Source organism: Protobothrops mucrosquamatus, unplaced genomic scaffold (assembly GCF_001527695.2).
Source record: "Protobothrops mucrosquamatus isolate PMUCROS unplaced genomic scaffold, P.Mucros_1.0 scaffold518, whole genome shotgun sequence".
Taxonomy (NCBI): domain Eukaryota; kingdom Metazoa; phylum Chordata; class Lepidosauria; order Squamata; family Viperidae; genus Protobothrops; species Protobothrops mucrosquamatus.
The window spans coordinates 293784-308764 of NW_015386831.1; the positions used below are offsets into that span (position 1 = coordinate 293784).

General features: G+C 38.3%; 1 protein-coding gene across 1 annotated transcript in view; it reads right to left on the reverse strand.

Moving 5' to 3' along the window:
* LOC107288289 (sine oculis-binding protein homolog) overlaps positions 1-5723 on the reverse strand; it is a 49693-nt gene extending 43970 nt beyond the window's left edge. Inside the window, exon 1 of the mRNA XM_015816887.1 lies at positions 5628-5723. Coding sequence (XP_015672373.1) covers positions 5628-5723 — 96 coding nt within the window. The remainder of the gene's footprint in view (positions 1-5627) is intronic.
* Positions 5724-14981: the final 9258 nt, after the last annotated feature.

The following is a 14981-nucleotide window of genomic DNA, read 5'->3' on the forward strand; positions in this document are numbered from 1 at the left end:
GTTTTTCCTCTTAACATGCGAAGAGAGTAAATATAAACAACATTTTCTTATGAAGCACATAAGTAACATAAATACAAAATGAAACTGATTTCTGAATAACAGGACTGGTTTCAGATGAACAATGAGAACAAACACAAAAAGTCACCTCTTGGACACAACCATTCCAATGGAATAAAACAATTGGAAAATACATTTAATTGACCCAAAAGAAACTGGGAGAAGCAGGGGAAAGAAAACAGTGGGAAGCATAGAAAGAAGACCAAGGAATGAGAAAAAAGATGAAGGTCAACATTGCATTTCAGAACAGTATGCAATCAAGAGTTAATAGTCAAAGAGTTATTGTGTCCAGACTGCAGAGGGAGGGAGCTGAAGTGATGGTTAGGACTGACTTCAAATAAAAACAAAAAATGCAACAAAAAAAAGATATGTTATATTTGTTAATGCTATGACACCACATGTCTGCTTTCAAAACTCTGGTGCCAAGATTCATATATAATCACATAGTCAAAGCCAAGAAATAATTAAAAGCCAGGTTCTCTGGAACACCTGGATTGACAAAGCAGATGATTGCTTGGATGCTATCTAGTGCTGCACAGCTAATTATTTTTTTTACCAAAGGAACTGACATGAAAATACTTTTTATTCACTTTGTATCAGCAAATAAATAAAAGTATAGTGCTAAAATGCTTTTCTGTGTGGTTGCTCATTTTCACGTATACAGCCCAAACCACATTTTACAATAATTTTAATCTGCATGATTTAATTGTATATTTTATTGAATTTTAGTGCATAAAAATACAATTTTGGGAAGTAAAAGACTATTCACATACATTTTCCTCATACAGGATAGTGGAAAGAAGTCTGATGAGACTAAAGTCTTTAAAAAGCAATGAAAATTATTTCACACATGCTCTATTTAAAATACGTTTTATTGTAGCATCATCATATAGATAACATAACTCCTTATGTTGCATAAAAGATAATTGGTTCTATTTCTGAATCATGTAAGTTTTCACCACATTTTTACCTTCAGCTTTTTCTCTGTCAGAAAATGGGGAATGATACCAGACAAATGTGGATGGACATGCAAGGGAAATCCAGTCTCTTATTTTTTAAAACAGAATGCTACTAATTATTTTAAAAATTTTAAGTAGAAGCGGGAACTTTTTCTTTTTTTCTGTTTCCTTCCTTGCTATGTTGATTGAAACATGGAAGATGAATCTGGAGCCATATAATAAATGAAAAATGTAAGCCTGTCATGTGATATTATATTTCTATCAAATCTTTTTTTATATTATGAATAGATGTCAGTATGGCAAATAAATGCACACTAGCCTGTATAGATGGATTTCCAACATTATTTTAATTTTCTTGTAGATTCTTATATACTCTAGATAAGGATTCCCAAACTATTGTGAATATTCTTTGTCAAGATTTATAGTTTCTTATATGATGTCTGATAGTAGTTTATCAGGGGACTTGAAAATACTTACACATGTTTCTTTCCTATGTAATTATTTTCCAAAGTAACTTTTAAATCTTAAAATGTCTTGTAGAGTGAAAGGTATGACTAAGCAATCCATCAGTTTAACAGAATGTACTTGAAGGATGATTAAATTTGGATTCCACCTATTTCTTTTGTCTTTTTCAGTGAGCAGCCAGTTTTAAGCTTTTCAGTTAGAATATTTCAATGAATTTGTCAATTAATGACAACAGATGAAATAATCTAGAATGACATCTATTTTAGTTAAATTACTTACTTAGAATCTGAAAAGTAATCAAGTTAGGTGCATAAAATCAGCTCTGAATATTATACAACAGATCCGATTTCATCTCACAATTGTTTAAAAAAAAACCAAAAGGGTAGGTGAATTCAAAATTTTCAGTACTAGCTTCTACATGTAATCAGATCATTCAATTCAAATGAACTTAAAATTGTAAGGTGTTCGAATCATGATTCTTATATTCTTGTCATTTATAACATTATATAATATTAAGTTTCCATGTAATCATAATCCATTTAGTATAAAATAACCATTTTAAATGTTCATAGTACTTCTCTGAAATAGATGAGGATTTATGAATGGAACATACTGTACTTCTCTATGGTTTTTAAAAATCTACATATTCACACTGCTAAGTGAATTGTTTTACTTGATATTTAGTTTGTTACATTCTTAGCAATCCTATAACCTGGTGTATTGCAATCACTATTTCTAAAATGTCCAGTCCTTGGCTGGAAATTCCGAGTTGCTAAATTTTGGAGGATGTAAATTTGGTACACAGCTGATTTATAATTTCCCCCATTTGTAATTTATCATACAACACAATAATATTAATAAATTCTAAGAATATTGAGGGCAGATAAAAGGAAAGAATTAGAATTATACTGATGGTCACAGTAAAACAAAACATTCAGTCAGAATTCTTTAGTGAATTTTACACTGAATTTTGGTGAATTTTAAGGGAAACCAAAGCAATCATGTAGTTTTTGGATGCAATGTTGTATCAAGCTGAAGTTTCTCACAACTGTCATGTACATCAGGCCAGAGATAACAAAAATGTAACCTAATATCTACCATTATGAAACAGCAAACAACATCAGTTTTCAACCTTATTAAAACCGAGCAACTGGTATTACTGATGTGACAGAGAGTGGCTGAGTTTCTTTCCATCATTATTAAGCAAATATGTGGCTCTGTCAAAGAGCAAATCTTCAAGAAAATCTGTGTGATGAGGTAATTTTATTACTCATTCATAGTGCCTTGTATTTGCTGTACTTAAAATAGACACTTGTACCCAGTGGCTTTTTATTACTGGAAGGAGGGTGGAGAGAGGGAATCACATACACGCTGGTCTTTTTTTCTTTCTCCTGGCAAATGGAAGCAATTCAATCCAACATGGCTTGAAACTTGAGTAGGTCACTGTATACCGTGATAGAATTCCCTAATCCCTGAGCCAAATTTCCCGAGGGGGCCCTCCTACTAGTCCTGCACTTTCCAAGCTGACTTTTCCATTCCTTCAGCCCTTTCCCCCCCCCCCCCCACTTCATCTCTTCATCTCCCTCTACCTTACAGCCTTGATATCCGATCTGCTGCTAGGATTCAGGTTTCAGTTTTTACAGCTTAGGCTGTCTATTGCTATATACATTCCTTTCTTTCTGCTCTGTCGTGATTACTTAGCAGAGCTTATTTTACACAAGTCCACATGAAAGCAGTTCAGATGAAGGGAAGCAGTCAAGCTGCTTGAACAGTTCAGATGTGCACCTACACAAGGGCACATTGTGTTCACCAGAAAATGTTGTCGTATACATTTCATACAATGCGACTAATTTGTTAAGTTACTGTACTCTTTAACTTAATGAAGAGGAGGAAATCTTTTTGGTATACCTTTCTTTCAGTAAGTGAAGAATTTTTGAAAGAAAGACAAGGAAATATCCAATGCACTTAGAAGGAACCAAGATGAAACCCTGCTCAGAACTTTAGTTATAAAAACACAGAATATGCTCTCCAAGCTTAATAAGATAACTAACTCTACGATGTAGCCAAGGCTGCCTGAAAGCTTCTGCTGTTATTCACATTTCAACCGCGCAATCTATAAAAGCTGTTCCCAAAACTATATCAGATCCACAGCCTTGGATTAAATTACTCATATAAATGAAACTCTGATATACTTATTTCTCTTATTGCTTTTCTTCCATTATCAGAGGATTAGGGGAAAGAGAGGTTTACCTGCCTTAAAATTAACACTAATGCTTAATAGACTTTCATAAAAAGAAAAAAAAATCTTGTGTAATTTTCCTCCTTTCACAGTGTTGTTTTTGTTTCTTCCTCACCATTTCAGACAAACATCTGTTCTACTGCAGAAGAACAACTATCTCCCAAACCACCAAGTGTGCCTGCAGCCAAAGTAAACAAAACAAACCCAGAGGATCCAGCATAGTCAGCCTTTATATCCAGCCAGGATAGCATTTCATATGTTTTGATTAAAATTAGCTAATTTGTAATGCTAGAACCTAAGAAACTGAAAAACTGCAGATCGAATGAAGCACTGTCTTAAACGGACAGTGCATAATGGGACAGAGTTCCATGCCCACTGTCCCCCTTCCTCTCTATCCTTACCAAAATAAAAATCCAAACAAGGTCTGACTAAGCAATTACTGTTAAATTCAAGTGTGCACAAAGCTTCCCCTAAGATAGAAAGTCTACCTACAAAGAGGCATATGTATATATGCCTGGAGATTGGATAAATGTTATAGATATGCAGGGCACTTTGTTCTTACATGTGTCACCACCACCTTTGTTCAAATGTCCATCTGCTGTTGGACAAACCTCCAATACAGAAAGAAACAATACAGACAAATAACAGATTGATTGAGTTTAAAAATTAAATATTAAAGCAAGCATCCTCTCCCAAATTGATTTGCTAAGCATAATAAGTAAAATGGTCTTGTTGATCCCTTTAGGTTGCTAGCCTTGGACCACATAGGCAAAGATTCCATGATGATGCATATTTAATTTCACACAACAGCTTTTTAAATTATTACATGCCAACAATGTATATTGGATATTTGAATATAACCTGTTAACGGAATGATTATGAATGCTCCATTTCACTAAATGCAACTTCGGTGAATGAATTGTATCCTATCTCAAAACTATATTGTTTTATTATTTGAAGCAAAGCAACTTCACTTCAGACCCGTAGGGGAGGTTTAGGGAAAGGAAAGATGAGAAACATAAAAATTAATGCTAACAACAATAACAGTGCTATCAGACAGTGATTTCATGTTCACCCAGGTGAATATTGTTTATTTATTTATTGGGCAACTTCTTAGATATTAGCCTCTGGAGTGCCAGCCCACAAAATTACCTCTAGAACACAGCTGGATTGGCACTATTTCCTGTGAGGATGCTGGTTTTACCTCCTCCATACACAATCACTCCAAACAGGTATAGATGATATACAGAATGTACACACACAGACATACATATTCATGCACCCTTCTAGGACAGCTTTCAATTCAACACTCTGCTTCCTTGATTAACTGTGAAGTGGAGCACAGAAAACAGACACAGAAGTAAAAGGGAGAAGCAAAAGACAAGAGATCCTGTGTCTAAGCTCAAGAATGATGTGCAGTTCAGACCATAACATTTCACTTTGACAATTTAATTACACAGTTGCAGCTGGCTACTGGAAAGGGGGCCAAGAGGGAGAGGGTGCTTAAACGACTTCCCTTCTTTTCTAACTTTTAACAGCTTCTAGATTATCTGGCTAGGATGGGCACATAGAAGGGAACTGAACCCCTTTGGAGAAAATATTATAAATAATAGTAGTTATAACCATCAACATATCAGATCCGCTTAGGGATCTGGCTTTATCGCCTGTGAACTCTGCAATTAGGAGGAGTTCAGGCACCTTTCGTCAACCCTATCTAAGGTTTTCTCTCCCCCCCCCCCAACAACAAAACAAGAGGTCTTTTATTTATATTATATTCTTCCATGGGGGGAGGGGAGACCGGAGTACGGGGGGGGGGGGTCTGCAAGAAGCTTCCCTCCTCTCCATCCCTCTCCCTTTTTCTTCCCTTTTCGCATCCGATAGTGATAAAGGGGAGCGCAGAGACGTACCTTCATCTCTTCATTGATTTCCCTTTTCACGGGGTGAGCCGGCTTCCTGCTTCTTTTATTTTCTGGAGGTCTCCCTTCTTTCTCCATTTCTGCCATGTTTTTTTTTTTTTGTTGTTTTGTGTGCGTGCGTGTGTGTGTCTGTGTGTTGTTTGTGTGTGTGCGCGCGCGCGCGTGTATCTACTTTGGTGGAAATGAAATGGCTGCTGGTATTATTTGGGAAAAGCTTTCGGGGGGGGGGGGAAGGTTGTGGAGAGGAAGGGAGGGAGGACGGGGGCGGCTTTTAGCGCGGGGAGAAAGCGTCAACGGGTGTCAAAAGGAGAAAGCGGCTCTGGGAGGGTCGGGGATGCGGGCGGGCCGGACCGTGGGTTGCCCGGGCGAGTCAGCCATCTTCTGTCTCCCTGTCTGTCTGCAGGGCCGAGCGCGAGAGACGGGCTCTGTGCGTGCATGGGGAGGGGGCGGCGAGGGAGAAGGAGGAGAGTCGGCCAGGAGAGAAAGAAAGAAGCCAGTCCAGTTCCTTCCAAAGAGCGGGCGGGCGTGCGCGCGGGCGGGGGGGGGGGGAGAAGCAGGACGTCCCCCTGCCCAGGCATTGGGCGGGGCTTCCAATACCATCAAACCCTCCGCCTCTTCTTCTCCTGCTGCTAGTTAGGCACCGATTCAAAGAAGCAGGGAGGGGGGCTTTTTATACTTAATTGTCATCACCTCTTTCCCCGCCCCCGCAGGGACTGTCGTCCCTTGTGGAAAATACAACAAGGAACTCCTCGGATCCTTGCTTTCCCCCCCCCCCCATCTTTTTTAATGGTGTTGTTTTTGGTAGTCACTGGTGGTCGCCACGTACCGTCCTCGGTTACACGCTCTTGCTCACCCACCTACCCCTTCGAAACCCAGTGACGGGACGCAATGGCAGGGACCCTTTATTAAAACGCCCTGTATTACAAAGACGCACTTAAGTAGCATGCATGGCTGGCCTCCAAACGTGCGGTGTGTGGGTGAGGGAGAGAGAGAGAGAGAAAGAGAGTGGCAGAGAGAGATAATTGAAAGGAAGGTCGCCTTAGGTTGCCGAAGTGGCCCACGGTAGTGGCAGCCAGTGGCAGTTTCTTAGGGCGAGTGAGAGAGAGAGAGAGAGAGAGAGAGAGAGAGAGAGAGAGAGAGAGAGTGTTTGTGTGTGTGTGTGTGTGAAAGGGAGCGCGCACCCTGGAACCCGCAGCCTGAGGATGGAGGATGCTGAGTGCTCAGGACTGGCTGGCTGGCGGCCCGCTAGCCCGCCCCTCTAGGCAACTCCACCTTTAGGAGAAAGCGGGAGGAAAAAGGCGCAAATGGAGGCTGCTCTCCACGCCTGTCTGCCCACGGCGCTGGGAAGGGAACGTTTCTACAGCCGCGTTGAAACCTCTCCAGCTGAGGCGGAGCTTGACGTTTTCGTGGGTGGGCGGCAGTTTGGAGGGAGCTGGGCCGCTGAAACGGCGCTAGTATTCGACAAGCAAAGACGTTATACCAACGGGGGGGGGGTTTTTTGCTTTGTTTTGATTTTGGCGGGAGGATCTTCTCCAGTCCCGCGCAACTAGTCCTCAAGGAAAGCTTCGCTTAATGTGTGGCATCAGGCTTTTGTCCCAGCATATTAGGTTCCATCTATGCCAATAATCAGCTAAATGATTGTGTGTGTGTGTGTGTGTGTGTGTGTGTGTGCCAACAACCAGCTAAATGATTGTGTGTGGCGGGGGGGGGCGTGTAAAGTTCGTCTCTACGAACATATTCTGAATTAATGGAAAGGACTCAACGCACCGTATCCCATAACCGAGTGTTATTTTTAAACATTAAAATCTGGAAACTAAACACGATCTATCCTTCTCAAATCTTTCATTCAGTTCTTCAAGGCTGCCTGCCTTTATAGATCTGGGAGTCCGAAACGCCATCGCCCCAGAGTCGTATTAGCACCCATCCTTTCATTCTGTTTGTTCTGTTCGAGAACTGACTCGAACTAAGTCCCCTCTGCCTCCGAGTTTTGTTTCGGAGAGACTTGACTACTTCTTCATCTCTGTTGAAAGAAAATGGAAAATGAATAGTATGATAGAAGACGATACTTGGAACTAAGTGCTGGATTAACGGTACACACGGAAGGAGAATGCACTGATTATATTCGGTCGCACACACCTACTCTTTAATAGCTCATAATTATCTGATACTATACAATAGGGAGGTGTCCATTTTCCATTAGTGAAAATCATAATTACGAAGTAATTTGTCATTATGTCTGAAGTTGATCTTAAAATTATATATATATATACATGCACAATACCCAAAGAGAAAATTACCCAAAATGTGCAAAAAAGGCTCTCATATTTTTTTTTAAAAAAAGTACAATCTGTCAAAATTAAGTTTGCTTCCAATTCTTGATCTGCATTTTATTTATTACAATTGGCTCATTGACACTAATGGGGCCCTAATTATAGGAAAAAGAGCATGCTAAGGCAGAATTTTAAAAATCTTTTAATCCAGGTGCACATCAAATTCTGCTGCATTTATTCTGAAATTGATTTAGTTAAGGACTGAGATTTGCAGTCTGTAAAGCTCTTTTCAGATCCTGAAGTTGAAACTCAAATACTTTGGCCACCTAATGAGAAGGAAGGAGAAGAGCCTAATGCTGGGAAAGATTGAGGGCAATAGAAGAATCGGACGACAGAGAATGAGGTGGCTGGATGGAGTCACTGAAGCAGTAGGCGTGAGCTTAAATGGACTCCAGAAGATGGTAGAGGACAGGAAAGCCTGGAGGAACGTTTGTCCATGGGGTCGCGATGGGTCGGACACGACTTCGTAACTAACAACAACAACAACAAAGCTCTTTTAGAAAAAAATTCCCAGACAATTTTCAATGCAATTTATTTCCAGAATTGAAGGATATTATTGCTTGGGGTATATAGAGTTACACCTATATAATGATACAGTAGAGCTTTACAGTCTTTCAATAATTACAGGAATACAAAATTGTAATGCATTCATCTATTCTGCAATATTTATGCAATATTCATTTTAAAAACATTTTATCATTATTATTATTATACATATACTAAAGAACAGAGGTTCCTAAATTTTTTGCCATCACACCTCCCTTTAGTATAATCAATGTCCATACCTCCCCTAAAACTCTAAACACCAAAATGAACATAAATGAACAATGAAAACAATACAATGAAAGTTGGGGGAAGAAGGATTTGTTGTAACAATGTACAATTCAACAAAGGGTTCTTTACACCCCCGTGGAGTCTGTTTGCACTTCCCAAGGAAGATACACATCACAATTTGAGAAACCTTGCTATAGAGGTATGAGTTGGAATTAAAATTAGAGAACACCAATCATTTCCTCTCTAACACTTCCTTAGCATATGCTCATGATGTAGCAGTACAACGTCTTGCTAAGATATGCTGTTCTCCCATTGTGCTCTTGATTGGCTAACAAATTGTGTTGTATTGCCAGTTTTCCTAAGGGATGTATATTCTAAGGGCACTGATTGATAAATAGCTAATAGCATGTATTTCCTTACTTAAAATTCAGGCATCTCTCCCAATCTCTACCAATGACTGATGAATGTTGGTTTGTCTTTGTAAACATATCTTTCTAGAAAGGGTGAAAAGTGCAACAAATTACACACTGAAGTAGCTTAAGCAGGAAATACACAAATACACACACACACACACACATATATATATACTAGTGTGCTATACAAAATATTGGTGCACTGTTCAAGCCTTCAACTGTATGTCAAAGACCGCTATATGTTTGGGCCATGCTACTGTATTAGCCAGACTGGAACAAGTTTGGAAAAAAATGTCTCAAAGGTGCTTTTTCAAAAGGTAAGAGGACTTTTCCCCTGAAGAAGAAGTAAAAGATGTGTTGCTTCTCATGCAAGAAGCTTCATTGGTTCTGGCAGGATGGAGGGGGTAGGTTGGAAGGATCATATTTCTTTGTAGTCATCTGATCGTTAGCACTCTCCCTGAGAGCTCTTGAGGCCACTTGGGGGTTTATCTGTGCCCTCGGGGTCACTTGTACCAGAGTGCAAATGGGGACGGAATCTTCTTGGAACTGCTGAAAGGACTGAGTTGTAGACAGGGTCCACATTGATCATTGGTTTGAAAGAGGGGTAAAAGAGACCATTTATGTTAACATTGAACAGTTCTCTCTCACAGCGAGAGAGGGATAAGACCCCCACTATCTCCTTTCAGCAGTCCTTTCACAAGTTCCAAGAAGATCCCATCCCCATTTGCACTTTGATACAGGTGACCCTGAGGGCACAGATAAACCGCCAAGTGGCCTCAAGAGCTCTCAGGGAAAGTGTTAACGACCAGATGATTGCAAAGAAATATGATCCTTTCAATCCCAAACCTCTGCCCCAATTCTGTCAGAACAAATCCTTTCATCGCCTCCATCATCCTGCCAGAACCGATGAAGTTTCTTGGATGAGAAGTGAAATCTCTTCTTCCTCCTCCTCCTCCTCAGGGAAAAAACAGACTAGTTGTCTTTTGAAAAAGCTCCTTTGAGACAACTATGACCCGGATGACTGAGAATCTCCACAGATATTTGGGAAAAAATAAAATCACATCACAATACAAATCAAAATGCTGAAGGTTAGAACACTTGAAATGACACCATGCAAAAGAGTTTGAGCAAAGGGGAGATTGGATTTGTAAGGATATTCCAATGTCTGTGTAAACTACAAGTGATGAAAGGACCCAAGTCATGGCTACTGCCACCTATCAAATAGAGGCAGAGCAGAAATGTGGATAAAAAAAATTCTGACTCAAATCCCTTACTCATTGTATGAAACCCATGGTTATTTTCCCATTACATAGCTGGAAAACTGAGACTAGACAATAGTATCTTTTTCAAAATGTACATGCAATAAATATACATCAGAAATAGCATTTATGCATGGTGCATAATCATACCTGATCCCTTTACTAGTCAATATAGTCATTGACCCATTTACCTTCTGGTTATTAAGTCCCAGATTTGGTTAATAGTGCTCTCTGGTATTTATGTTTCCTCATCATTGTCTTTATNTAGTAAAATGTATGTCTCTACAATGTACAGTATCTATTTTCTTTATTTAATAGAAAGCTAGAAAATTCCCATTGTGCAGGCATTTTACGTGTCCTTAAGCCACCATTGTAATTGTTACCAGCAGCCAGTAACAGATTGTGAAACCTATTACATTTGTCTCATCAATCTGGTAATGTAGACTAAAGCTTCATCCATGAAGGATTCCTAATCATGGAAGCTAAATCAAGAAGAAAACGCTCCTTGCCATGAGCAGGTCAATGTGTAAACTGTCATTAAGCCACCAGTGGAAGTTGGCAATATTTGCAATGTTAAGTTGTTGTAAATTGTCCAAGAAAGAGGTCTACAAGGAATGGATGAATAAAAACAGTGATATAAATATGAAATTGTATCAATTATTTCTTTCACACAGTGTTGAGATTTGAGCTGGTAGGATTTAACTATTGCCAAGCAAACTCACAGCTTTATATTTAATAATAATAATAATAATAATAATAATAATAATAATAATAATAATAATAATAATAATAATAATAATAATAATAATAATAATAATAATAATAATAATAATAATAATAGATGATGGTGGTGGTGGTGATGATGTCGGAAGGGACCTTGGAAGTCATCTATTCCAACCTCCTGCTCAGGCAGGAAACCCTATACCATTTTAGACAAATGTCTGTCCAGTCTTTTCTTTAAAGCTTCCAGTGTTGGAGCATTCACAGCTTCTGGAGGCAGGTTGTTCCACTGATTAATTGTTCTGTCAGAAAATTTCTCCTTAATTCTAGGTTACTTCTCTCTTTGGTTAGTTTCCACCCGTTGCTTCTTGTCCTCCCTTCAGGTGCTTTGGAGAATAGCTTGACTCCCTCTTCTTTGTGGCAGCCCCTGAGATATTGGAACACTGCTACCATGTCACCCCTCATCCTTCTCTTCATTAGACTAGACATACCCAATTCCAGCAACCGTTCCTTATATGTTTTAGCCTCCAGTCCCCTAATCATCTTTGTTGCTCTTCTCTGTACTCTTTCTAGAGTCTCAACATCTTTTTTACATTGTGGTGACCATTTTTAATAGAATAGAATAGAATAGAATAGAATAGAATAGAATAGAAGCTGGAAGGGACCTTGGAAGTCTTCTAGTCCAGCCCCCTGCTCAAGCAGGAGAACCTATATCACTTCAGATACGTGCCTGCCAAGTCTTTTCTTAAAAATCTCCAGTGATGGAGCTCCCATGATTTCTGGAGGCAAGCTGTTCCACTGGTTAATTGTCCTTACTGTTAGGAAGTTTCTCCTTAATTCCAGGTTGATCAGTTTCTCTTTGATCAGTTTCCAACCAATATTTCTTGTCCTGCCTTTTGGTGCTTTGGAAAATAATTTCACCCTGTCTTCTTTGTAGCAGCCCCTCAAATACTGGAATGTCACCCCTATTCTTTTTTTTAGACTCACTAGCCAAACCCAATTCCTGCAGCCATTCTTCATATGTTTTAGTCTCCAGGCCTTTGATCATCTTAATTGCTCTTCTCTGAATTTTTTCCAAAGTCTCAACATCTTTTTTGTAGTATGGTGATCAAAATTGGTTGCAGTATTCCTGATATGGTCTTACTAGGGTTTTATAAAGCGGTACTAATACTTCATGTAATCTTGATTCTATGCCTCTGTTTATACAACCCAGGATTGTATTAGCTTTTTTGGCTGCTGCTGCACATTGCTGGCTCATATTCAAGTGATCATCCACTAGAACTACAAGGTCCCTCACACAGTTACTGTTTTTAAGCCAGGTCTCGCCTAATCTGTATTTATACCTTTGATTTTTCCTGCCTAAATGTAAAACTTTGCTTTTCTCCACATTAAAGTTCATTTTGCTGGGTAGGGCCCATTGTTCAAGTTTGTCAAAATCTTTTTGGAGCCTGAGCTTGTCTTCTGGTGTGTTGACTATTCCTGCCAGTTTAGTGTCATCTGCATTTGTTTGTTTTGAGCTTATAGTTGTACTCAAGTTTATTAAAATCAATGGATATTTTGCAGTTGGGTTTAATGTATGAATTGAATGTTAAACATTAACTTTCTTTGTTTTAGAAAAAGGTTTGCTTCATCAAAAAGCAATACATTCTTATCTATACAAGCTTCGTCCTTTAACCGTAGCTGTGCATACACAAATACAACCGTGGGTGGGGTAAACTCTTAAATAATAATAATAAATTGAATTATAAAGTACTTGGTGCTCTCTGGGTTTGATTATTTGCTTGCAGACATTTCATCTGTCTCTTTCACCTCCTCTATTTGTTCTTGCTTTTCTTGAGTGGTCTTGCAGAATCTGCAGGAATTGTCACTGGAATCTCTAGTTCAATGAAATCTATCTCTTGAAGCAACCATTCAAGACTTCTTCAAATGACATTCCTTGGCATCTGCTAGACATGTTGAGCAGTTAGAGGTTAATGGTCTATGACTGGGAATGCGCATCCTATGGTTTAATTTTTTTATACAAATAAAAATCAGCAGGACATTTTTGCAGGAATCCCATGAAGGCAACTGGTCCACAGTATAAGATGATGGACACAACTTGTGATGTGGAGCCACAGGTAATCATTTTGTTTCCTACATTTGAACAGACTATCACTTCAAAAACAGTTTAATATAATACTATTGGGCTGCATTATTTGGACTTCTTATTGTGGTTTGGACTTACTCACTTTAACATCTCTAAGCCTAAATAATATTTGGGCAATTAGTGAAATAATATTTGAAATATAAGTAATTACCTAATTTTTCACTAGTTAAAATATTTTCTTCAGTGAAAGGGTATAGTTGATATATCTAGAAATTGTAGCTGACATTTTATATAAATTTCACAATCAATTTGCAAGTTTATTGATGTATTCTTAGCAATGGGAATTCTGAAATTTTAAGTCTATACACCTGGAGTGTAATCAGTTTAGTGAAGAGTGTTTCAGATTATGGACTCCTATGTCATATTAGGCAAACTTTGATGGAAGAAAAGCATTCCTCCTGAGGGAGGCAAAAGAAAAAAATCCTTCTTTAGATTTAAAGAGGTCCTCCCCATATTAATTTCTGTTAGTATTTGTATTTTGCTGATCATTAAATCTCATGGCCAATCAGAGATGGTTGATTCATTGGGGGAATCAATTTTAACTGATTTTCTCAGTTAAATTTTTAATCAATCGATTAGTTAATGAAATGTTCTGCTCCTGGTATATCACAATATAGGAAATGATACAGCGATAATGTTGCTTGTCCACTTGAAACATGAATTTGAATATTCCGTTTAAAGTTTCTATGAAGAAGCTAATTTCTAAAATGTAGCAGATTTTCAAGGCAGCAATAGCAGACTGAGCTATGAATCTGCTCTTTGCAGAGCTGACAAATGTGGCCAAAATAGAAACCAGTGAATACAGAAATCTAAAATAAAGCCACACTGTGTGCAACAACACATTTGGGTTTTTTTAATATATGCTATTGGGTATTGTTTGGTATAGCACATTTTTTCATATATTTGACAACTTTTTATAATTTATCTGCTAAAGTCACATAATTCATGTATATAAAGATTCCTAGCCCCAGTCTTCTTTTATGCAATAGCAATGGATTTTATTTACAGACATTGGTCAGGTAAAATTCTAAAACATTAACAAACATAGAAAAATTGGCCATATAAAATACTGTTGAGATATTAGAAACTCAAAGACACATAAAAAGTCTGAATTTCTAACTTTCCATCAGGGAGTTTAAAAAAAAACCCTCCTAGGATATTTCTTCTTCAGAAAATATTTAATTAGATGTTTAATATTTATTTATTTATTAGGGTTTTTTAATGCTTGGCCGGAGACACATTATTAATTGGCTTAAAACCACCAAAATGCATTACAGAATGGGCAGAATTTGTTTTATGCTAGAGCCTATCTCCCTTTCTTAAAATGAAAATTTGGAAGTTTGATTCTTTGGGAAGAGGGGTGCCATGAACTACTGTGGCTAATGTATCTCTGTCTAAAAAAGGGTATTGTTGATAAAGAGGTCAACAGCAAATTGTACTGAAGCTAAAATGATGCTTATATAATGTCATAATCATACAAGTGCCACAAGAACGTGTTATCGTTTGCCCCCTTCCTGTGGATACCCATAGTAGTTTATCATATATGTCCCTACAAAGAGGTCACTTGGGCCTCTAGTATCACCGTTGATATTAGGGACGTGTTCACTTGATTCAGGTGTTGGGGAAAAATAAACTTGACTCTTATCTGCATATTGATGATTCCTCAGCATACAAGCTGAATGACTGCTCTTAGATGTTAAAAG